General features: G+C 48.8%; 1 protein-coding gene and 1 long non-coding RNA gene across 2 annotated transcripts; both read right to left on the reverse strand.

The window, feature by feature from the left end:
- Positions 1-13,208: 13,208 nt before the first annotated feature.
- On the reverse strand, positions 13,209-21,680 carry LOC144942451 (uncharacterized). The gene is made up of 8 exons (XM_078869320.1): positions 21,614-21,680; positions 20,009-20,259; positions 19,101-19,262; positions 18,536-18,658; positions 17,681-17,714; positions 16,293-16,795; positions 15,342-15,561; positions 13,209-13,984 (listed from the first exon to the last, which is right to left on the reverse strand). Exons 2-8 carry the CDS (start codon positions 20,249-20,251, stop codon positions 13,209-13,211), a joined length of 2,061 nt encoding a protein of 686 aa, XP_078725446.1. The 5' UTR covers positions 20,252-20,259; positions 21,614-21,680.
- Positions 21,681-21,716: 36 nt separating this feature from the next.
- Positions 21,717-25,397, reverse strand: LOC144942539 (uncharacterized). Its single transcript, XR_013639390.1, has 3 exons — positions 25,318-25,397; positions 22,711-22,888; positions 21,717-21,935 (listed from the first exon to the last, which is right to left on the reverse strand). It is a non-coding gene; the product is annotated as an uncharacterized LOC144942539 (long non-coding RNA).
- Positions 25,398-25,667: the final 270 nt, after the last annotated feature.

Here is a 25,667-nt window from a genome sequence, read left to right on the forward strand (position 1 = left end):
GCTCATTGCACACGCACACAAAACGCTTGCCACAAACGAACCACAATGCCTTGCCGATCTCGACAAGGAGCAGAAACCATCATCACCACGAACTCCGGTCATCCTCGCAGCCGGCGGCTTTTGGCTAAGCCGTCGAAAACACACGGTCACTGCATCGCGCGCTTTCAGACGCGCCTGTGAGGACGTCTGGAACGTTCTTCCTTCTGATATTCGGAAGCCACTGGAGCTGTGCACTTTTAAAACTAGATTAAAAACGTATTTCTTTAGAACTGCTTTTTCTGTTCAGTTTGTTGTCCTTCCCCGCACCTCCGATTAGCACGTTTGGCTACGTGCGTTGCGAAAGAAGTTAAAAATACACACACACGCGGGCGAAAGCAACACCAGACACTGACCGGCAGGCACTTTGTGGTCCTTCCTCGGCACCCTGCTGTCATCCTTCGCCGAAACGCGCGAGAGCGTCCTCTCCGGCGACGGGGTGGGCTTCGCGACACGTTCCACTCGCGTGCGTGCGAGTGGCTCGCCTGGTGGTGGGCCAGGCTCAGGCGTGATCCTCCACCCCTCGATGGGAGTCCCTGGCAGGGGTCTGGGCACCCCATCGGGCGATACCCACGAGTCCACGTCGTGAGACTGTGCTGTGCGCAGCTGATGCTGATTTGCCAAACGCTCCAGCTGCCGCGCCACCTTCTCGTAGAATTCGTCTTTCCGCTCGCCGTCCACCGTGTCCTGGACTGATTGTGTACACACGCACACACGCGAACGCTCAATCCCAGGGCGAGGCCGACTCACTACACCTCGCGGAGGATCGCTCCGCTGAACAAAATAGTTCCACAGTTTTTCAATTGTGAGTTCGCGTTTTAAGTCAACGTTGAAAAATATATTTCATGGAAGGCCGGTTCCTAAGTTGGGTGTTCATAAATCGGGGACTGTCTCTATTCACAATTTCTCATATAAAAAGACGTTTGTGGTAAGAGCCATGCACAGAGACATTTAAACCTTCCCAGTGTCAACCGATCTATCAAAACTTCTCTTTAATATAGCGCTCTTCACAATACGATTCGTTAGGGAGCACAGGACGTTATTACATCAATACAATTTTGAGATGGACGAACCAGTAAGAAGTGTCCACGGTACAAAACATTAAATGCATATTTATCCCGATTTTCAAAACGACAGCACCTTCTTTAAATTAGGCGGGTGTTCATGGTGCACTTCACATGAACACAGGGTCGACCGGCACACGCTGCACCATAAACGCACCCTAGGCGCTGCAGACACCGAACTGAGAATCCTGACGCTCAGACTATCAACCCATAGACCTCGGCCACGAACCCACAAAGCTGGACTTGCAAACCCAATAAACCCACACCATGGGAAACACAAACGTGGACCAGCGAGCGCAAAAGCGACGTCGACTTTCAAGTCGAACTTTATTCTCCCATTAAGCAAACGGTTGGCTACGTACGACGCGAAAGAAGTTCAACACACGTACGTACACCCTGTCGTTTATTTCCGAATTCGGCACCTTAGCAACTAGTGTAGTAGTCAAAAGATGATCGCACTCAGGATGGCCTTTTAAGAATAAAATAATAATGACAACCGTGAGAAGAACCACAAAGCACGGCCTCACTCGCACCACCCTTCCGCCTCACGGTCCCAAAACGGCGGGAGGAACACGTTTGAACGCGACGACCAAATGCAAAAGTTTGTCGACAATCATATCCTCCGGGACTTCTCCCGCAAGCACAGCAGAGTTACCGTAACCCGGCGGCGATCGGAGAGCGCACACGCCGCCGGCGCCGCCCACCTCTTTTGACGACGGAGCCATTGCCCTGCCGCCGGCGATGGCACCGTTGGTGCCGGTGGTCGTAATCCGAGTGGTAGCAGCCACCGACGCGACCGACCGCCGTCTCCTCGGGCGCGCTCAGGCTGCGACGCAGGAACATCTCGAGCACCTTCTTGGTCTCGTCCTTAAACGACAGGATGCTGTCCCCCGGGCCACCGGGCTCGCCGGTGTCACTGCCGCCGCCGCACCCGCCGCCGCCGCTCCCGTCGCCACCGCTATCGTCCTCCATGGCTGTCTGTGCGAGGGGAGGGAGTGGCAGGGCGATGCGACGCGATTGTACGTTGTGCGCGCGCGTGCGTTGAACTTCCTTCGCACCGTACGTAGCCAACCGTGCTAAATCGGAGGTGCGGGGGGGCAGGGAAGGACGACAAACTAAACTAAACACAAAAAGCAGTTGTCAAAGAACTGGCGCACGAATGCGTACATGCAGCGTCTCGCCGCGCATTATTTAGCGCAGGGGCGGGGAATGCAATCGTTTCCCAATGCAATAATGGGGCACTTGTGCGATAGGTCGCCCACACGGAGTCACCGGGGGTTTGATGCCTGTAGATAGGAGGCGTTGTACTACTTCGTAGGTTTTAGCAGTTTGTGTGGGGTAAAGCTCTCGCCACACGCTTACGGGGTTGCGCCCGCGCGTTGCTCTTGACCCCACGTCTGACCTTTCGCTCGTGCCGGCAGCTTCTTAAAAAAACTGAAAAGTTGTAAACGCAACCCTGCCCGTACGTACTGACATCCTGCACACACGAGTCCGCACGCATGCCTGTACAATTGATTGTATACCGCTAAAGTAGGGTTTACTCTGGTTCAAGGTATATCGGTTAGGCGCTGGACTTCATAATCAATCAGCATCTTTACTTAGACTGGAGGAATCCAATGAGCTATGAACCTCTTTTTAACAGACGCCCGGTACATAAACGACCGGACCTGTACACATTTACTTTGACGCTACGCCGCGAGCATCCCCGACGCCTGTAACCACGGCGACTTGAGCCGGAAACACGACTGCCGTTCACGGTCGCTCGCTCAAGTCGCCAACAGAGACGCCGTGAAGGGCGTGCCGACAAATAGCTCGAACAAAATAATGGGCCAAACTTTTAACCGTGAACCCGACGACAATCATTTTCAACTTGTAACACACCGCACGGTGTCCGCCGGCTCTCAAGAGTGTGGTTAATGCGGGCCTGATTCCTAGCAAAAGGTTTCTATTTGGTGTTTGAACATTGTTTTCACCTGAAGATGATTGCTTGTGTTGCGATCGAAACGTCGTGATTTTTAAAAATAATTTTTCTATCTAAATGACTTTACCGAAAGACCCAAAGAGTATCTTAACGCCTGTTTTATTGTCAGAAAGGGTAAAAACCGATTCTTATTTTTGTATACTTGTTGTTGTTGGTTGTTGTTGTTGTTTAAGATTGGTCCAAAAGTAACGATTTTGCAGGAATTTCTATCGCCTATATTAAACAATTTAAATAAGCAGGACAAGAAGCATCCATAACGTGATCCGTCCCTCTACAGAACACATATACAAGCAATTTAGTCGTCCAATTTAGCACATAATCCAGCGGCCTCAATTCGAGTATCTCTTTTCTCATTATCATCATTGCACAAACCACCGAAGGCCTTTCTAATGGGGGTGTCATTTCTCCACAGTGCCTTGGTTGACTCTACCCGAGCACTCCACCGAGTACTGGACAGCGATTTTAATGTCAGTCTGACATCTGTCTTCCAAAAGACTTTCCCTCATCTGTGTGTGGATGAAGAGCAAAATGTCTACAGTGACTGCAACATTTCAAAAGACCCGTCAGCCTCTGGGGCTACTGCCGTCTAAGGTGTTAACACCAACTAAATTAAATGAATGCACTGCGCAAGGCACATACTTTATCAGAAGTTGTTTTGTTTCAGGTGGGCCTATAGCCCATTGTATTTTCCTGACATGTTGCTTGCATTGTCATATGACTGACCTCTACAGTTTGAGAGGTCCATCCCAAGGCCCTCCACCATCAAAGTCACACAGTCAGCTAAACTTTTACCAGTGCGACTCTCAATTGGCTCAAAACCCAAAAATCGTTCCACCACATTCCTGCTGCTGTTGACAAACCGGAATATGAACGTCAAATGGTCCACATGTGACAGGTCTGGGGTGGAGTCAACAATTATTGAAAAATATTTGGCATCCCGAATCTCATCTGCTATTGTTTGGAGAGTTTTTCTGACCCATTAGCTCAATGAGTTCTTCACATATTGTCGATGACAAATAGGACACTGCGCCTCTTCCTTTTCCGCCAAACTTTTTAATATGTTCAGCTAAGAATGGGTCAAATTGTGATAGCAATTCTCGGATGCCAAGGAAATTACCATTATGGGTTGACCCATCTCCCCTAAACGCGAGTCCTCTTTCACCCAAGAACTTGATCACTGCTACAACTCTTTTCAAAATGTCCCTCCAGTATTTACATTCCGCATCAAGTTTCTGCATGAGATCTGCATCTATAGGAGGCCTCGCCAAGGTGAGGTAATTTACCCTTTTTACCGGGTAAAAGGGTAAAGGTGTCGACATGCCAAGGGGTAAGGTAAAGGGTAGGGTAAAGGTAGCGAGGAAGAATTACCCGGTAGGGTAAAGGTAGCGTGAAGTATTACCCGGTAAACACCTTGTTTACCGCTCGCTAAAAGCGCAGTCTGTGACCTCCATTTAAAATTGGAATCATCGAGAGTATTCTATACTAGCTTTACTACCCGGCTTCGCCCGGGACTTAGATTCTTGTTTTGGATTAATACACGGCCTACGCGGAGGGTGGGGGGGGGGATGCGTGACGTCAGCAGGCACACTGCGTGACGCTGCCGCATGAGGGTGACATCACAGATGTGACGTCACCGCTCACTTGTTGTGCAAAATATATACATTATTGTGCCCCCTCCCAAAAAAATATCCAAAAGTCTATTTTTATACTTTTTTGCATTGTGTACAGTCTGGAAGCTACCCACATGCCAAATTTAAAGTGTGTTGCATGTCAGGAAGTATGCTAAAGATTTCGAACAGACACACATATTCACAAATTTCCATTTTATATATATAGATGAATAAAGCGCTCTACCTAGCATTTACCTGTTATAAACCTTTTTCATGTGTAGTACCCCCCAGTAATTACCCTGTAATCGGGTAATTTGTATGGGGTAAGGGTAAAAGGTAGGGTAAAGGTAGGCTCGTTGCTTTTGACCTTTTACCTTTCCTCACTAAAGGGTAAAAGGTAAGGACACAGTGATTGTATTGTGGTAAGATAAAAGGTAGGATAAAGGTAGCCTCGTTGTTTTTACCTTTTACCTTACCTTGCCGAGGCCTAATCTATAGCACTGCCCTTTGTCCGTTGGTGCAAGATGCATGCATGATCTGTGTTCTGCACTCTTTTCGCGTTTCCCTATTCTTTCTTCCAGTCACTAAACCCCTGACTAAAGCCACCTTTTGAGGGTGAGTACAGTAGCCACTGTCTAGAAACCGTCTGCCCATTTGGCAATATACAGTTCAGAAGTTCATTGTTGAAATTTCTAGTTTTTCCACCAAACGCTCTATCTCGGACTGAAGCTAGGTACTATTCACTGCGGTTTTGGAAGGGGACTGCTCCTCTTTCAATAAGCACCGACTTAACAATGTCACTGGAAGTGCTTTTCCATAATGCAGGGTCAGTGACCACATAGCACCAGGAATGGCTTTGTTGCTGATTTGATTCTTGTAAACCGCCCAACTGCTCCTGAGGTGGAAATGATGGTTATTGGATACCATTAGCTGTTGAGGGTTTGCTTTCAAAGAATGGCTCTGGGGGAATGACAACATTACTGAAACTGAAATAGTGCTAGTTCCTTCCTCACAGCTGACAACAGTGCTGCTGTCATCATTATTACTACCAGTAGTTCTCAACAAACAACAAGCGCTCAGTCTCACTAGCTGGCTTTTTAGTGCAGCTAATTTGGTTTAAGCGCAGCTAGCTGGCAAAAATGACAACTAGCGAACTAATTTCTGTTAACAAGCTGAATCACATGGGCAGCTAACTAGGGAACATGCGCAGCTAGCTAAAATAAAGGGATAGCTAGTTACGGTAAGTCAAATAACGAATGGCTTGCCATAATACGACGCCCTTCAAACTGTCCTGTTATGCAGAATGAACTGACTTGTTGGTGAATATTGTATCATGTCACAGCGTATTGTAGCGTGTCAACGAGTGGCTCTGTTGTACAGAAGCACTGGACTCTCCAAAAGGCTCTCGTTTTCAGCATGCACTCTATATGTACCAAGGGGCCCAGGTGTTACGCTAGATGTAAGCACCGAGGGGCCTGGGGGCCCTAGTGGTCAGCTCACGCTTGAAGCACGAGGTGCCTCACATTGTAAGCGATGCGGGGCCTGGGGGCCCTAGTGGTCAGCTTACTCTTTAAACACCAAGGGCCTCGTGGTCAGCTTGCGCTGTGCGCACTGAGGGCCCTGGCGTTCAACTTCCTTCGAAAGTCTTGGGCCACGCACCACGCGCGGCCTGAGGCTTGGAGGCCCCCTGGAAGTCGCTTCCCCCGTCTCGTTCCGTGCCAACCCCCCCTCCATTCCCACCCCGCCACGCTCTCAATCTCTCTCCGCTACTCCTCACCCCCCCCCACCGGTCTCCTTGTGCACAGTCCCCCCATCTCCGCTCCTTTTCCCCACCACTGGAACAAACTTCCCCTCCACGTCAAGCAGCGAGAAGCACTCTGCTACCTGTCGAGTCTCCGCTCCTCCCTCAAGTGTCCCCCCCCCCTAAACCTCTCTCCCCCCCCTGGCCCCCCATTCCTTCCCTACATTCCTAGCCCCCCCCCCCCCACAATGCCCCGTATCCACTCACCTCCCTCTCCGTACCACCCCCCCGCCCCCCCATTATTCACCGCATCGCTCTTTAGCTACCCTCATTGTGGAACAACCCCCCTTGGTAGAGAGCGTCCCCTTGGATCAGGAGTGGGGAACGTCCGGCCCACGCGGGCCACATGAGGCCCACGAAATCATTTGGTGTGGCCCTGCCAATTTGGTGTGGCCCTGCCAATTTGGTGTGGCCCTGCCAATTTGGTGTGGCCCTGCCAATTTGGTGTGGCCCTGCCAATTTGGTGTGGCCCTGCCAATTTGGTGTGGCCCTGCCAAGGCAACCGCAGGCGGGCCTCGAAATTCAACAAATCTAGGCGCAAACCTGGAAAAGCAGTTGCGAGTAGCAGCAACATCATCAATACCAGCTAACATCACACGCCTCGCCAAAGAGAAACAGTTCCTGCCATCGCATTAGGGGTGAGTAAATTAAATGTTTGACCAAATTTCACGGGCTAATTTTTAAGTTGATAATTTTGTATGGCCCGCGAATGATGTTAAAAAATATCCAAATGGCCTTTGGCAGAAAAAAGCTTCCCAGCCCCTGCCTTTGATGTTTTGCCAGCTGCAGTCTGCACTGAATCCGCGACCACCGCCTGCAATCCATTGGAATTACACCTAATTTCACGAACACTGCAACGAACTCTCAGTCCAGCTAGCCAGGGTTTTACTGAATTATCTTTACGTCTTCATTCAAAGTAATTAATTTTGTCTCGTCATGAGGCAATACTCGGGTTAAGGTAAGTCGTAGCCGATTCATGATTTTCGTCCGCTCATCATCCATCGTTAACTCAATCGAAACTTTGTCGACCAATATTTTCGTCACTTCATTTCATAATCAATTACGTGAGACCATGGCCATGGAAAAGTAGGCCAAATGCCTCCTCTGTAGCGAACTCTCAGTCCAGCTAGCCAGGGTTGTACTGTGTATCTTCACGTTTCGTCTTCCGCCTGCCGCTAATAACCTTACTGAGTGTGCGTTTTCATTTAGATTGCAGTCGTTAATACAGGGTGCTTAAAAAATATTAAAACTTTTATGGGACTACCGTTTTAAATGAATAATTCACTGTAACATGTACGTTGATAGCTTCAAAAAGTCACCAAAAAGTCTCTACTTGTTCGCCATCATTGTCAACAGATGCCTGGAATCTTCTCCAGGTGATTTCCAGAGCTCGGAGGAAGCACATCTTACCTGTGGTATTCTCAGAAGTTTTAGAACATTTTTGATGCACCCTGTATGTCTCGGTGTGCTCTTGTGTTTGGTGGGTTGTCCCAACCAAGATTAATGATTTTCCTCCACTCTTAGTTATCTTACAACCTCAACAACAACAACAGCAGCAACAAAAACTCCACCACTTCATTGACGAATATATTCATCACTAATTTCACGAACAAACATGAACACTGCAATTTTTCATGGTTAAGAGCGTGGGAGAATTGGGTGAAAACGTTTGGCCTCTCCATGAGAAGGACGACGGAGCTTCCTCTCGGCAGCTTGTGGAGGCCCTTCCACCAGCGGTGTGCGAGGACACCTGCCGTCAAACAAAGCCCCCCAATAGTCCGGGCGTGTTGTGAACAATGACACGGCACGATTCGAAATCGGCTGGCGGAGATATGAAGGCGGCAATCTACACCCGGAGTGTTCGAAAGGTGTCGTAATAACGAAACGTCGCTCAGGCCGGTACTGTTTCTGCTGCTGCTGCTCGCTGCGTACCTGTGTTTGACTCTCAGACTCAGTGGACACGAGAACCATCGGAGGAGAGAGGAGGATGAGGATGAAGGGAGCTGCTGGAACAGCGGCGCGGACCGGGCGATGGTGTCTCTCTCGAGCCGCGCTCCGACTGCCGACTTCCTCGAAGCGGAGGGGCCGCCCCCTCAGTACAGACAGCGGGGGAGGGGCCTTGCTAGCGCCCCTCCCATATTCCCTCCTTAGCCCCTCCCATCTTCCCTCCTTGGCCCCTCCCCATCTTCCCTCCTTAGCCCCTCCCCCTCCTTAGCCCCTCCCATTTTCCCTCCTTAGCCCCTCCCATCTTCCCTGCTTAGCCCCTCCCCATCTTACCTGCTTAGCCCCTCCTCCTCCCACCACCCCCTCCCACCACCCCCTCCTACCCCCTCCCACCCCCTTCCACCCCCTCCTCCCTCTTCCCCCTCCCCTCCTTCCCCCACCCCCTCCCGCCCCATCCATCCCCCTCCTTCCTACTTCCACCCCCTCCTACCTCCTCCTTCCCCCTCCCCTCCTCCCCCCACTCCCATCATCCCTCCCCCACATCCTCCCCCCCATCCTCCCCCCTCCTCCCCCTCCTCCTTGCCCCTCCCCTCCTCCCCCCATCCTGCCCCCTCCCCCCCATCCTCCCCCCTCCCCCCCATCCTCCCCCCTCCCCCCCATCCTCCCCCCTCCCTCCCCCCCATCCTCCCCCCTCCTCCTTGCCCCTCCCCTCCTCCCCCCCCTTCTCCACCCTCCTCCTTGCCCCTCCCCTCCTCCCCCCATCCTCCCCCCATCCTCCCCCCTCCTTCTTGCCCCTCCCCTCCTCCCCCCCATCCTTCCCCCTCCTCCACCCTCCCTCTTGCCCCTCCCCTCATCCCCCCACCCCCATCCTCCCTCCCCCCATCCTCCCCCCTCCCCCCCATCCTCCCCCCCATCCTCCCCCCTCCCTCCCCCCCCCCCCATCCTCCCCCCTCCTCCTTGCCCCTCCCCTCCTCCCCCCCCTTCTCCACCCTCCTCCTTGCCCCTCCCCTCCTCCCCCCATCCTCCCCCCTCCTTCTTGCCCCTCCCCTCCTCCCCCCCATCCTTCCCCCTCCTCCACCCTCCCTCTTGCCCCTCCCCTCATCCCCCCACCCCCATCCTCCCTCCCCCCATCCTCCCCCATCCCCTTTGCCCCTCCCCTCCTCCCCACATCCTCCCCCCTCCTTCTTGCCCCTCCCCTCCTCCCCCCACCCCCATCCTCCCTCCCCCCCATCCTTCCCCCTCCCCCTCCTCCTCCACCCCCTCCTCCCTCCTTCTTCCCCCTCCCCTCCCCTCCTGCCCTCCCCCTGTCATCGTAAACAGCTGATTACCATAACAATGGGTAATCGTAACATCTCGACTTAAAGCTTTCGTGACTGCAATCATTCATATTCCCGGGGTCTTTCGGTAAAGTCACGTAGATAGATCTTGACCCTTCTGATTCCTGAAGACGACCGCTTGTGTTGCGATCGAAACGTCGTAGTTTTTTTTGTTATTTTCTTTGCACCTATCACGTAGATAGGTTCAACGAAAATAACTAGCCAGCGCCTCCCCAGCCGTTGACCTCACCGCGCGTCACTGGTCGAGTTGTGTGGCCAACACAGAAATGATGATGGGTGGGGAACGTACCATGTCTGTAGGATGGATTGCCCTTCAGTAATATTGCACTAATAGATGTAAGACAGTTCAATTAGAACAGTGGTGCTTAACCTGGAGTGCACGCACCCCCAAGGGGTGCGAGATGTCCTTTCTGGGGGTGAAAAACGTGACCACATGTCTTTCGTAGGTAAATCATCGAAACACAAATTAAGCACGGGAACAGAAGTACAACTACTTTGTTACGTCACACCGATGTATTTATTTACTACGATGAGCCAAGAATGTCCGTGTGTCCCGCGCGTGACGTCACTCCACGTCGGCCAGCCCCCCTCATTAATACTCATGAACAGGTGACGTCCTCCACATGGACCCCCCTCTCATTAATAATGAGCAGGTGACGTCACTCCACATCGAATAGCCCCCACAATAATAAAGAGGTGACGTCTTCCAAATGGACCCCCCCCGCAATTAATTAGGTGACGTCACTCACATGGGGGGGGGGGGGGGACGAGGCACCTCCTCCCCCCTCCTCGGCGTCAACTTACAACCCTCACGACAAAGGCAGAACCCTCACGTCACGTGATCTCCGTAACGCTGTTGAGACATTGAAGTAAAAAGGAGGTCGTGATGAACAAGGGATTATGACCTTTACATGAAATAAGTCTGTCACCGCGGCCTTACAAATTGCACACGAATTGATGCAATGAATATCACGTCGCGGTCTGCTTTTGGCTTGCAAGTTTCAGATTTATTGAAATACACCCGTCCTTGGACGGGCAAAAGGCTAGTAAACATATATTTGTTTACGATTTAGAACCTAAGGGGTGCAAGGCTGCAGTAAAGGTTAAGAACCACTGCACTAGGTAGTGCTTTGACAGATGGCGGCCTTGCTGACGCTTTAAACATTTTCACACAAAAAATGTTTTTATCACCCAACGAGCTTCAACTTCATGTTGGACAGTTTACAGACTTGTCACTCCAAGGCTACCACAATTTGTGTTGCACGTTTTTTTGACACCCAAGCCTTTTGAGAATTTAAAGATAATTCCTCACAAGTGGGAAATTCATTCACCAAAACGTTGCATGCAAACCAACAGCAACAACGTGAACTATCGCAGAGCGTGCACAAGAAAAGAATGACAAAAAACCACAGAAATATAGTTTACCCATTATTGTTTATTGATGACCAATTGAGACCCAAATATACTGAGTTACAATAGTCGAGCCACGACCCAACGATGCTGCAGGCGAGAGTATTTGTGATGTTGGAGGTGATGAGTGGACGTAGATGGCGGAGGGCCCCGATGTGGTAGTTGCAGGACTTGAGTACGCGGTTGACATGGGTGTCGAAGGAGAGTGTGGGATCCAGTGACGCCGAGAAATCTCAGATGGTCAGCGAACAGAACGAATGAATCGGTGAATCAGTGATTGAGATTCCCGAGGGGAATGGGAGTGTTGGCAAGGCGCCCGTCAATGCTTGATTGGGTCGTTCCCGGGCAGTTGAAATTGCCGGGAAGTACGAACCCATGGGATGAAATGGGAATGGAATACAAAAGGTCAACACAATTTTTGTTCCTGGGTAGTAAGTGTTATTTCGTAATTGCTTATGCCGAAAAAGTGACTATAGTCAGTTGGGGAAAAGCGTCCGGACAGCCAGTGATCATGGCCAGGACGGGCTCCAAGCCCGCAACGCCACTTTCCCTGCACGGAGGTAGTGGAAGTCCGGCTCCATGGACGGTTGGGGCCGCGTCCGATTCACGCCGACAACAACTGGGCAGCGGTGGGTGCTGGCAGCGCACGTGCGGCCAAGAAAATAATAGAATAGAGTTATGAACAGGAGATGAAAACGAAACAGGTAAATAAATACTGGGGAGGGGAGTATAGAAGAAAGGGAAGACTGGATAACTAAGCTCGATGGGAAGGAGAAGACGCGGCGCTGGAGCAGTCGGACGGCAGCCAGCTCGCGCGGCGCCATCCAAATGCTAAGATGCCATCCTCTTCCACTTATTGAGAAACCTCTGCTCTTAAAATTCTCCAGGAACAGCTGGAGAACTTAAACGCTGTAGACTGGGCGTTCCTCACGTCGGCTGCAATGCTTCCGCAGCAAAGATGTGCATGCTGGCTGGCCGCACCGTGCGGGAGGATCCAGATACCCTGGCTTGCAGGCACACACACACTGCTGCTGAAGCCGTGTCGGGACACCATCCTGGGCCTTTGCATTGCATCTCAAGCATGGAGGCGACCAAGCTCAGCGTGCCACCTGGCTGTGCCAGGTCAGGCAGGACAATGGGATCCCGATCAGCAAAGCATGGACTGGTGCCTCAAGGCTTGGTAACTGTGTAAGGCGGACGCTGTGGCCTCCTCGCAAGGCTTAAGCGGCTTAGCAACTGATCAATTTTGCCCGGGTTTTCTCTGAGATGAGTCTTGAACAGCAACACAACTTCATAACCTAATTTTAATCACACTGGATTATCTTTATGAAACCACAAAACAGACATACAAAGAGGGGGGGAATATATTAACTCTTTAAACCTAAAAATGTGTTTTAATAAAAACTCCCACAACCAAGTAGTTCCCAAATTGACTAAAAGCTGATTTGCGGAAAATACCAAATAATTTAACCCTTGACGAAAGCTTACAGTACTTAAGACATGGTTTCCTTGACCAGGTGGAGAATTTGCATCGGTGGAATTGGTCAGCCTCGACAAGTTAAACACAAGCCACCCAAATGAAAACAAGGGGCGTGCAATGGTTTTCTTCATCCCCAACATGTTGCGGTTAAAAGCTTCAGAAATAATTTTGAATGGGGAAAAACGCACTATCAGATACAGAAATCCGAGTTGGCATGTGTGCTTAATTGTCCTTGAAACTGCCCGATTAATGTACACCACCCTTTGGCAAATCACTGCTGGATGCAGGCATCCCCATGCTGTGTTGTGTCATATGGATTGCTTAACCATACTTCACCATGCCGATCATGGCGAGTTGATTATATGGGACCAGATCACGTATTGCTCACCAAATGACGCTAACCATTTCCAGGAACTCAACTCACTGGGTTTGTGGGGCAACGACGCTAACACTGTGCCAGGACAGGCGAGTGTCGCCGCAGATCGAAAATCGTGTACAGTAATTAAAGCCGAACGATTATCGAAACGTACAAACTGCGCCGCCGCCTAGAAGCCTGGCACGCCTGCGTGCAGCGTGTCGAGCAGCGTCCAGTTTATATTATTCATGTCCAACATTGAATCGGTCCAGTTCTCCTCCAGCTGGGGCAGGCTCAGTTCATGCAGAATCTTCTCAAAGCTGTCCTCGCCACATGTCCAGCTCGCTCCATCCACACCACCGTTGGCCTCCTTCGCAGCCTCCGCCACCCCCAATGCTGCCAGTTCCCCCCCACCGCTGCCCCCACAGGTGCTTGCCCCGGCTCTCTCTGCACCGCTGCGCTTGGGCACCATCGCCGCCACCTCCGCCACGGTATCCACATCTGCCAACACGGAACCACGAATCCCTTTGCTGTCATTTTCCACGTCTGCGTCTTCCTTCTCTATCTTAACCAACACGATATCCAACGGCGCTGATGGTGCAGCGGCAGAGGTTGTTTTGTTCTCTGCAACGCAACCAGCTTTTATTGGGGTGAATGACAGACTGACTCTGGGCACGCGGTCCCCCTTTGCGCGCATCGTCCACGAGCTTGGCGTGACGCCTCTCAGCCGGTGCGGGGTGCGAGGGGAGTGGTGGTAGGCCATGGCGGCGGTGGCGGTGGCTGGGCTAAACGGCGAGGAGGAGAATGGCAGCGGTGGCGGAGTGAAAGGGGGGCTCCACGGGGAGAGCAGGCACGTGGGCGGCTCCGTCAGGTGGCACGGCGTTGAAGTGGTCAGGCTGAACCTCCGCGTCGGGGTGGCAAACAGCGCCAAGTCTGCGCACTCCGCGGCTTGTTGTCCATCAGGGTCTGCACGCGAGAGGAGATGGCGCAATCAGTCGGACGTGCCTTCTTCAACGGTAATCCTTATGCTCAAAGGAGACCATGTGAACATTCAATTTAATACAGTAGAACCCCTCTTAACGACCACCCCTGTTAACAACTAATCGCTTAACGACAGGACTCCATAGAGCCCAATGTATAGTGTATAGCAGTGTAGTGTAGAGTAGTGTAGTGTATAGTAGTGTAGTGTACAGTAGTATAGTGCCTCCATAGAGCTCAGTGTGTTCGCTTACTGACCGTTCCTCCTGTTAACAACAGCTGTTGTAGGTACAGTAAATATTAATTAAAGCATGTATTAACCATGTTTCTTTAATCGTCATGTGTTTACGTTGTTAGTATCTTTTTGTATTAATATCCATTGTTTAATTAAGTTTATTTTTTTATAGTTTAAATTAATATTATTAAGTACGTTTCATAGTTTAAATTAATATTATTAAGTACGTTTTTTGGGTGAAAAGGGTAACTTTCAGTGCTATCGGAACGAATTAAGCCTTTAACGTGTATTTCCTCTGCTCGCTTCATGGCCAAATCACTTAACGACCGTTTCGTGGGACCAATTAACATCGTTAAGAGGGGCTCTACTGTATTTGAAGCTAATTTTGATACAATTGATTTATGTAAGATTATCATTCTACAATTAATATCTAGAAGCAATTTTTTTTATACAATCGATATATGAAAGCAACATATTATACGCGTCAAACATATGGTTTAATGTAAAGTTAGGCGAAAGATTGTTGAAAATTATGTTTGGGTTTAAGATTAAGCTTTGGTTGAGGATTGAAAGTATGACCTAAGGTTTGGGTTGGAAGTTAGAGGTATAATGTTTGGGTTTAGGTTAAGGAATGATGGTTGAGGTTTGGATTGTGGATAAAACTATAAGTTTGGCTCGGCTATGGAGTACAACTCAGGATAATTATGAAGATAGATCTTGCCGGATGGTGACGCGGTTACTGCGCTCAATTCACAATCTGCAGATACTACCTAGTCTGCATCAGCAGTAGGCCACGCTTTCCCACCTGATGACGGACGATTGTGTTGCGCCCAAAACGTCGTGATTTAATTTAGTTGTTTTCATGTATTTTATTAAATTTTTTACCTACGTGACTTTACCGAAAAAAACAAAGAGTACTACCTAGTCTTTAGTGACTAAGAGTGGCTGTGGATTTGGGACAGGATTATAGTTGAGCATGTAATGTGTTTGATCCATAGCCGCATTGCAAGCATCAACACCTCCACATTAACACGCTTGGCTACGTGCGGTGCGAAAGAAGTTACATATATACACACACATACAAGAGGCTGGTCGTGCAGCCAATTTTACCTCCCCATTCGGTTCCAGAGGGATCTTTGACCACAGACTCCTCCATGAACAGGAACTCTGACGCGGGTGTAAGATGCTGGTGCGCAAGGCTCTGCTTGCGCAAGTGACCCTGCTTACGCCTGCACTTTGGGGTACGGTAGAGCGCTTGCTTCTTTGGAGTCAGGGCAAGACTCTCGCCATCACTGCCCACTTCGCTGCGCTGCCAGGTGCACGCCGACGGCTGTGGATAAAAGAAAAACGCATTTTTAAAAATACAGAGGAAATAACTTAACATCACCGCACGGATTCCCGAAGTCTATCATTATACAATCACACTACCAGACTGAAAACTAATTCCCTTCGAAATTGCTTATTGTGTTTAGTTTGTTGACCTTCCCCCGCACCTCCGATTAGCACGGTTGGCTATGTACGGTGCGAAAGAAGTTCAACGTACGTACGCACATACAAGCTCACAAAGTGAAAAATTAACCCGTAAAAACAAAGTTTTTCACTCTAAATCCTTTATATGCGTGGCGGCTAGAGTCCTCTCGTCCTCTGGCTTGAGATGGCTGCCACCTATGGGTCAGATGATTGTCTGCCAGCATTAAGCAATTAGTAATTACATATTTTTAAAAAATTCCCTAAACAGTGTAAAATTTTGGAAAAAAATTTTCACGAAAATTAATTGTCACGCACAACGAGTCTGTGTGGAAAATGTCAGCTCGATTGGATCACGGGAAGTGTGTTAAAAAACGACCAAATAATTTGCACGGTCGTAAGCAAGCAAGCAAGCACGCAAGCGAACTTAATATAAAGGATTTAAAAAAAGCACCCATTCCAGTGACTACAATCCCACACACACTCATGAGGCTACGTCACGACAACAGTGGTGGTATAGATCACGACGGCAGTGGTGCTGAAGACAATGTAGGTGATGAAGATGTCAATGTATTTCGAAGGGATGCCTCTCACCGTGGCTGACGTGCTGGAGGCCAGGCACTCGTGCACCCTCTGTAGCGTCGGCTTCTCTTCCTTCTCCTTCATCATTTGTAGTTGTCGCACCAAATGCTCCTTCACTTGTTGCTCTTGCTGGACAACTTGCAGCACACTCTCATCCCGTACAATCCACTTATGCACTGTTTCCTGCTGCTCCTCCTTCACCGGTTGCTGTTGCTGCTGTATCTGCCGTGGCTGCAGTATCTGTCCCACCATTTGCTGTTGCATTACAATCTGCGGCTGCTGTTGTTCCTCCTGCTGCTTCATAATTTTTGCTGGCGCTGTGGACATGGGTTGAGCCTTCACGGCACGGTTCAACGCCGTTGCGACCTGCTGCTGCTGCTCCTGCTTTATGGCAGCAACAAGCGTGGGCTGAATAAAGTGCAATGAGGAAGGCGTCAGCAGGAGGCTGATGGGCTGTGGCTCGGGTGGGCGAGGCAGCAGAGGCTGGACCCGTCGAGCTGACGATGGTGCTGGTGCTGGGATTCCATACGCACGCACAGACACACAACAGATCCACTGCACGTGAGCACAGAGGTTGTACGGGCTAGGCCAGCATCGTGTACTATAACTTGCCGTGGGAGCCTTTATCAATTAAAGGGGCGCCATGGATGCGAGATGATATCATCCTCGCCTGGTATGCTGGAGGTCAGGGGTTCGATTTCGACCCTAACGCCTGTAAATTTGGAGTTTGCATGTTCTCCCTGTGGTCACGTGGATTTTTCTCCAGGTCCTCCGGTTTTTCCTTCCACTTTTAGAAACATGCAGTGAGATTATACAGATTATATTGGTGCTATAAATGTCCAAATGATGGGCCACTTTGTTGAGCTATCATTTGTGGCCAGGTTGCTTCTGAAAAATAAGTTCATACCTCAGTGGGCTTTGCCTGGTAGGATGGGGATGGTTTAGTTGTATTTGTATGTGTTTGGGTGATTCGTTTACCTTTCTTGTACTCTGCGCGACTATCATGTTTTTTTCTTTCAGACTCTTCTCGACAAACCTGTTCTCCACCTGAAGACGGCTGCTTGCGTTGTGGCCGAAACGTGGTGAGAATTATTTTATGTTTTATTTAAATTATTTGATTATTTTCCTTCTACGTGACTTTACCGAAAGAACCAAGAAGATATCGTGGTTTTGTTCTGTTTGTTGTTGTAACGTTCTTAACCCTTGCCCCTACTGGACATCTGTGGAAAGGAGCTTCATAGCTCATGGGATTGCTCCAGTATGAATAAATATTCTGATTCTGAATGAGCGCATACAACAGACAGCCTCTTCTAAGGGCTCAACGCATGATCAATTGAAATAAATAGTTAAGAAACCGTTGAACAAATGGTGTACGAGAGGTGAGGTAACAATTGCCATACCTATGAGTGCACTGTGGTTCCCTTGCGATGTATCCTGCAACACATGGGAGCCATGCGGCTCGATTATTCATTCACTTAAAACCAGGGGATAGGCCGCTGAAGCAGAAATGTCAAACATGTCAACGCAACCCAAGATAAAACATTACACGAGAAGGAAAATAACAAGTGTGCCACACGCCATTCGTCTATTTTGAGCAGGGGTTGCATCGAGTGAAGTGTGGCCGGAGTTTGGCGACATTATAGTGGCACAAAAACGCTCACATTTATACACAAAGATAAAGATCCCCCATATAGCCTTAGCAGACTGTAGGGGCAAGTGCTGTTAGCGAGCACCTATGAAGGCCGCAACGGTACACGAGGGGGTGGGTGGCCAGCACCACGCCCAACCGCCTTTGTCTCCCTAGTGGTGATGTTTACACACTGCACCAGGTACTAATTTGAGGCTGAGTCGACCTAGGGGAGGCCCAGGACCGGTTCAGATAATCGTCACTGGTGTTGGCCGTGAGCGGGAATCGAACCCGGTTCTCCGGGTTCATAGTGCAGCGCGCTAACCGCTTTCACACGCACACTCTTTCAGCACCCCAAGGCTGTGAACGAATGCCTTATCAAAATTCTTCATGTCAAGATGCGAGACGCAATAAATGCATAATTAATCCTGGCCCTGGCCCTGCTGGGCTCCCAGCTAGATTCAAATGTCTTGTGGGGCCAGCGTGGCACGGTTTGGATCATGGCGTGGGAAAAAAAAAAAAAATCACCCGTAATTTTGAGGGTTCCATGTTGGCTCGGCATGGATGTGCTAGTTTAAAAGAGGAATAAAACAGGTTACATGTGGACAAAGCCAAGCATCTGTCTTACTCTGAACGAGGCGTGCCGCCTGTGCGTACTCTCATTGGACACAGTCCAGAAGGACTCCTTGCTTCCTGGCACTGTCTCGCGCACAAACATTGTGTGCAGCGACAGGTTGTGTCGGATTGAATTCTGTGGGCAGAGCAGGTGACAGGGGAAAAACACTGTGAGTAGAGGCAAAAACTTAAAATACAAAAACAAAACTTGACTTGCAAAATTAAGCTAAAAACTATTTTATTGTACCAGGTAAGGCCCGCTGAGCTATATAGCTCTTTTCAGAATCGACCTGGCCACAAATGATAGCTCAACGAAATGGCTTATCATGTGGAAATGTATAGCAAATATTCTAAAAGTACATTGTTTTTTAAATGTGGAGGGAAAAACCAGAGGACCCGGAGAAAAATCCACGCGACCACGGGGAAAGAGACATGCGAACTCCAAATATACTGACGTCATGACGGTCAGGATCAAACCCACGACCTCCTGTATACCAGGCGAGGTAGTTAACATCTCACCACCGTGGCACCCATTTTCATTTATTTAATATACCCGAACATCAGAAAGTGAGCGTTACCCTCCATCCTGGCCGTGCTGAATGTCTGAAGTACGGGAAGCGGTGTGCAATCCAGGCATAGATCTCGCGCAGACTCATTCGCCCGTTGCTGCTGCTGTTGATCGCAAACTGGATCATGGCCATGTAAGAGAAGAGCGGCCGCTCCAGGTTCGAGTGGTTGTCCTGATCAACCCAACACCGGAAGGGAGAGAGGGGGGGGAGGAAACAAGAAAACCCAAAACGCACATTTCAGTAACAATATCAATAATTTCAAAATGTGCACTCATATTTCATAATAATCTTTAGCGAGAGAAATAGGTCTGATAGCAATGATTGACTTTGAGTTGAAAACTACACAAAAATCACCATGCGTTTTGAATGTTTGCGTGTGCCCAATCAGTGCATTCATTTCTACAATTTAACTTGAACAAAGCATATCAGTGGAGGTGGGTCATTGCCCTGACCAGGGAATCAGCTAAGCCACGTGGTAAACTCCCATATATGTAATACTGGCTTTACTACCCGGCTTCGCCCGGGACTTGTATTCTTGTCTTGGTTTAATACACGGCCTACGCGCAGGGTGGGGGGGATGTGTGACGTCAGCAGGCACACTGCGTCACGCTGCCGCATGCGGGTGACATCACAGATGTGACGTCACCGCTCACTTGCCGGGCAAAAATATATCCATTATTTCGCCCCCCCCCCCCCCCCCAAATACAAAAGTCTATTTTTATACTTTGCATGTTGGGACGTATGCTAAACATTTCGAACGGACACACATTACCTAATTTCCCTTTTATATATGCAGATTTCGGTAACAAACATATAGCAATGGTCAATTCATGGATGTTATGACATGAAAAGCATATGTATTCAAACAATAACTTTCACTTGTAAAATTATATATATATAAAAATCATGACCCCCACCTTTTTATTATCTTGTTGTTTTTTGCTGTTGGCAGTGGCAGCATCGGTGGCCTCGGTGAAAACACAGCTCTCCACGCCCCTGCCCTTTTGGTCGTTAGCCACCTTTGCTCTACTGCACGAGCTCAGACTCTGCTCCTGCTTTATTGTCCTGTCCACGGCGGGGTGGATTTCGGCAACACCGGGCAGCAGACGATCTCCCTCGAGTCGACCCAGCCACTGTATGCTGGTTAGGCTTTTGTTCATCACGGCATCTTCGACATTGAACGACGAAGGTTATCAAAGAAAAACCTAACACAGTATACGTTTGAATCTTGCTATTGTGACAGTTGAATATGAACCTTATGGCGGGACCCCGGGGTCCCGAATAAACCGAAGTCAAAATCGCAATTAATAAATTTATTTTTGGCGACTCCGTCCCACCGCGCACATAAACGCCGCGACCCACCTGACGCGGATCATTCTGTTGTCATGTCGTCCAAGCTCAGCGAGGACGAATGCGCAGCAGAAACAAAATTTAGATTAGCGCATCGTGTAGAGCTCGTCGAGAGGAATAGATTGCCGTATCGTTCGCCTTCAACAGAAATTTAATGACGTCGCAACGCAGTTTATGCGAGAGCCGGGGGCTTATGGGACCCCAGGGTCCCGACATAAGGTTCATATAATCATCATTATCTTTAACCATGATTACATTTTGTTGTGATCTAGTGATACTGTAATTATATCCTTATCTGCAACGTGCCTGACATTCTCCATCGCCAAAAATAATCTCTCACCAATTAGTCTGGCTTCAAGAGGTTTTACTACATTTTCATGTGAGAAATTCAACTTAAAAAAAAAACTGAAACCGGCTCGTGTTGGAGACACTGTTGGTAGTGTATTTTATGTTCACTTGTATAATGAAACATCAGTTCAATGTTCAATCGATCTTTCAAAAAGGTCCAAGGTTAAAAATCAAATTAACTGATAAACTCTGCCGGTGAGACTTGCATTGCTTCACTCTCAGCGCCAGGTAAACAAATGTATGCCCTTTCAGACTCATTAAACTGCACCTTCCCCTCAAATCACAGTCGATCTGTTTGCATTTACGGCTGCAGATTGACCCACTAGCAGGTACCCAAATTAGCTTCCAAGACTAATATGAATCTCAGCAAGTTCTCATCTGCACCTCCGATAGGCACGGATGCCTACGTATGGCGCAAAACAAGTTCAACATACATACATCTGCTAATAGGGTTTTTCCCCTTTTTTCTGGCAACAAAACTGACAACTTTTGCAAGGAATCATGCTTACCTTAACCACAATACTTGCAGTCAAATGCAAGTATCTGGTCGAACACCATGAGACTAGGCTCTAAAGAAAGCTGTCTCTGGTGTGGACCAAAGAGTTTCAAAGAAAATGCATAAATCATCAGAGTATTGTTTTTTGTTTGCATTTGACTGCAAGTATTGTGGTTAATGTAAGCATGATTCCTAGCAAAAAGTGTCAGTTTTGTTGCAAGAAAAAAGGGGAAAAACCCTATTAGTATATTTTGGTACTGGCAAAGGAGGTCCCATGATGATACATACATCTGGATCGCTCAAATATAACAACCGCATTATGACGTACCTTTCTCGATGCCTGCACCACAATTGCCCACAGTCGCTGTCCCAAAGGCACGCGTCGGCAACTTCGGCGCTGCAACAAAGCTCGCGGCGTGGCCGGCGGACTTCATCGGGCACGCGGTTGGAGCTGCCATGTTTTCCTTTCCAGGAAAGCAGGTCCGCCCTGCGTGGCGCGGCACAGGAGGGTGTTCGAGGAGGATGGCCTTGCGCGGCGGTGGATTCAAGCCGGCACCGCTGCAATCTTCTTCCGTGCGGTTGTGCTGCTGACGCCGTGCGAACTCCGCCTTACCGCAATGTGCGCTTGCGACTCTCCCCACTATCGGCACCTGTGCCAGAACACAGACATGCCTCTTACACTTTGTTAAGTTCGGCAGGCTACGATTGTGGTACAATCCTAAATGACGTCAAGAGTGCAGACAGGTGTCGGAGCTACTGTGTAACTCTCACTCTCGAAAAAAGTTGTTGCTAGGGATTATGTCTTCAATCCGTGTGCTTCAACTGGTCTGGGATTGAGGTATCTTTATATTATTAATTATATTAATATTATTATTAATGTTATTAATCATTGATTTTGGAATATATGATGTAATTGTATTAAATATTATTGGTTATGATCGACTTGTAGTTCTGACCACTCATTATAATTCTCATAACTTTTTGACACCCAATGACCACGCTCTCTCATACTTGCTCAGTTACGACAAATCTCGAATCAAACTTAGGATATTACTATGTCATAAGTTGTTCTGTATTCTGGCTTCTGGTGACCATGACTGTATCAAGGTCTAATACTCTAGAGTTTGGATGTAAGTATGTAAATTATATGTTGCATTTAAAGACAAACTCCGTAACAGCTGCAAAAGAATGTTGAACTTATTTCGCACCGTACGTCGCCAACTGTTATAATTGGAGACGCGGGGGAATCACAACAAAAAAAAGCAGTTAAAAAAAATTCGTTTTCAATTCACATTTTAAAATGCATAGCTCCAGCGGCTTCCTAATATCAGGACAGGCATTTCAGCCGGCCGCAGAAGCGCATCTGAAAGCGCGCGACGCAGTGACCGTCTTTAAATATCTGACTTTTGAAGGATATACCAATACCTGGGAGCCAGCCGTGGCAACGTCGTCTCGCATGCCCCCCTGCAGCAAGGCCCCCTTGGACGGTGGGCATTGCTCCCCGTCGTGCGGACGCTTCCGCCTAAGAATGAGTGGCCGTGGGCGCCCCCTGTCCATCGCCGCTGCTGTCCACGTGGGGTTTCAGGGCTGCGATCTGCTGGTGCTGTTAGAACAGGTGGTAAAAAAGTCACGTGAGTTTAATAAGTGGCTTTAACGGTTCATAACCCTCATTATGATGGGGGGGGGGGCATTCTAGTAGAAGCAGTTTGACCAAACTCTAAAATTAAAAACTGTTTGAAATGTTTCGATTTAAAGCTGTCGTGACTGCAGGGATTCATCTTCTTGGTTCTTTCGGTAAAGTCACGTATAATGGAAATAATAAAATAATAAAAATAAAACATAATAAAATAATAAAAATAAAACATAATAAAATAATTCTCACGACGTTTCGGCCACAACGCAAGCAGCCGTCCACAGGTCTGTCGAGAAGACATTTCAGACACTGTCTTTCCGACAGACCTGTTCTCCACCTGAGGACGGCTGCTTGCGTTGTGGCCGAAACGTCGTGAGAATTCTTTCATGTTTTATTTTTATTATTTCCATTCTACGTGACTTTACCGAAATAACCAAGAAGATGTTTGAAATGTTTTGATGAACTATTTCAACCTAGTTTCACATGAATGGTTTAACCAAATCTTCTGAAATTAAAGTGCACAAACCACCATGCCGGGAGAATGGATCGAACCGGTGACACGTGGATTGCAAGTCCTGTATGTGCCAACCATAACTCTGTTTCTCAGTTCAACGGATAGCATTTCACGTATATTGCCAATCGTATCGATATGTGCGAAAATCATTGTATGGTTTTTACTGGGTTTTTTATGCGGCCATAAAGTAATAAAAAAGGAGATTTTAACCACCCGAATAGAATGAGACCCAAATTAAGCCAGTGCACATGGGCAGCTGCATAAGCACCCATATGAATGCCTGAAATATTAATTCAGCATCTGCTCTTCTTAGTTTATTTTTATTTTTCATGTCCTCACGAACTTCAAAAAATGGGTAACCAAGCTGCAATTGTTCTGTGCCAGGCACATCCTTCACCTGCAAGGTATGTATGTTGAACCTATTTCGCACCGTGCCAACAACAGTAGAGATGTCGCAAGGGGCAAGGTATCACACCCGACCTTTGGACTACGATTTGATCACAAAGTGGTTGAGGATTATAATATTCCAATCAGGCTGTCTCTTCTCACCAGGGACTATTGCTCCTGATGGATGAGACGTATCAACGCACTCTAGAGGTTTCCCCTCGGGTATGCTTAGAACTTGTTTGGAGTATTTGACTGCTATACATTTACACGTGATAAACCACTTCGCTGCGTATCATTTGTGGCCATGTCGCTTCTGAAAAAGAACTATATATAGCTAGGTGGGCCTTATCTAGTACAAATTAAAAAAAAAACTTTCATAGTTTTAACTTCGCCATCACAGCCAACACCTTTCCCTCGTAGGATGGGAGCGTTAAAGGTGCAGAGTGCGTGACAGCCCAGGGTTGTTGACTATTTCTCCGACGCTAATGAGCACGTGTTGCCATTGACAGCACCGCACGCCCTTTACTGGGTACTCTTTTAGGCCGAGTATTAAGCGTTATGGCGAGGAATCTAAGCTAAGCAGGCCTGTAGAGCAGGCATAACCAATATGGCACTAATGCAAATATATTCACTGCATAAACAAACACCGCTCCGTATAGACGGTAAGGTAAGCGAGTATAGTACCCCTTTATACCGGTAGTAGTGGTTAACACATCACACAGAGCCGCATGTGCAACCCGCCTCTTAAACTACTGTTATATAAACTACAGTACTAACCATTGTAACTACAAAGCTTACTATATAGTGGTGACAGCTACGGATGTAGCTCAAAGATAAACTCGGGATGACGTGAAACCGATTTGACTCATCGTTAAACTTGCTTAAAGAGAACTAATAACTCGACGCATCTTGCAACAAATCTGTAAAACGCTGGTAGGTGCCATGTGTTTACTGCTTGATCTAGTCAACAGCAGGCCGCGATAAGCTACTACGGTTCACGGATGTCACACAGGACACGTGGTGGGTGGGAAGAGCTTCATAGCTCTTCGGATTTCCCCTCCAGTCTAAATATTCTGATAAACCCGACGCAGTAGTATCGGCTCGTAACGGGGTGATTTATTAGGAGACACACAACACACACGAATAACCGACTGCGAGAACATCGCCACAACCACCGAGTTACACGCGCGGCGTTTCGTTTGCAGTCGAGGGAAAGGCGCCAAAACGTCCACTCGCTCGCGTCTGCGCTCCTTCAACGAAGCAACAACAATAACAACAACAATGACAACAATAACAACAGCAGCAAACCTCGTCTCCCCCGCCCGCCAGATGAAGGCAATCGTCTCCAGAGCGGTGGCGAGCGGCGGCGAAGGCCAAAGCCTTGCTGGGTTACAGGCGACGTTGTCGCGCACACGACGGCGGTCACGCAAACACACGGCAGTCGCCACAGGGGGGTGGGGGGGGTGGGCACGTTACATTTCTAAGAGGTGACATTTACCGAAGGCATTCAACTCGGGGTGTTCGCGAGTCGCTGACAATCGTCGGGACGGAGAAAAGTCGCTCGCCTCGCCTCCATCAACTCACCCACAATTCAAATTCGGCGACCGTTAACCGATGGTCCAATCGGGCGCGAGCTCGGGATCACGTGGCATCGCAGGCGGCCAATAGGGAACACCCCCCTCCTCCTTGACCCCCACCCCCTCCGCCGTCGCCCCTCTGTCATCGCACGGATTCGCTATTGGTCGTCGAAGCGGCTGTCGGTGGTCACGTGGCGGGAAATTGTATGCGCATGCGCATGAGGTGACACCCCCCCCACCACCCCCCCCACTACCCCCCCCACTTCCCCCC

The sequence above is a fragment of the Lampetra fluviatilis genome, chromosome 27, assembly GCF_964198595.1.
Source record: "Lampetra fluviatilis chromosome 27, kcLamFluv1.1, whole genome shotgun sequence".
NCBI lineage: Eukaryota > Metazoa > Chordata > Hyperoartia > Petromyzontiformes > Petromyzontidae > Lampetra > Lampetra fluviatilis.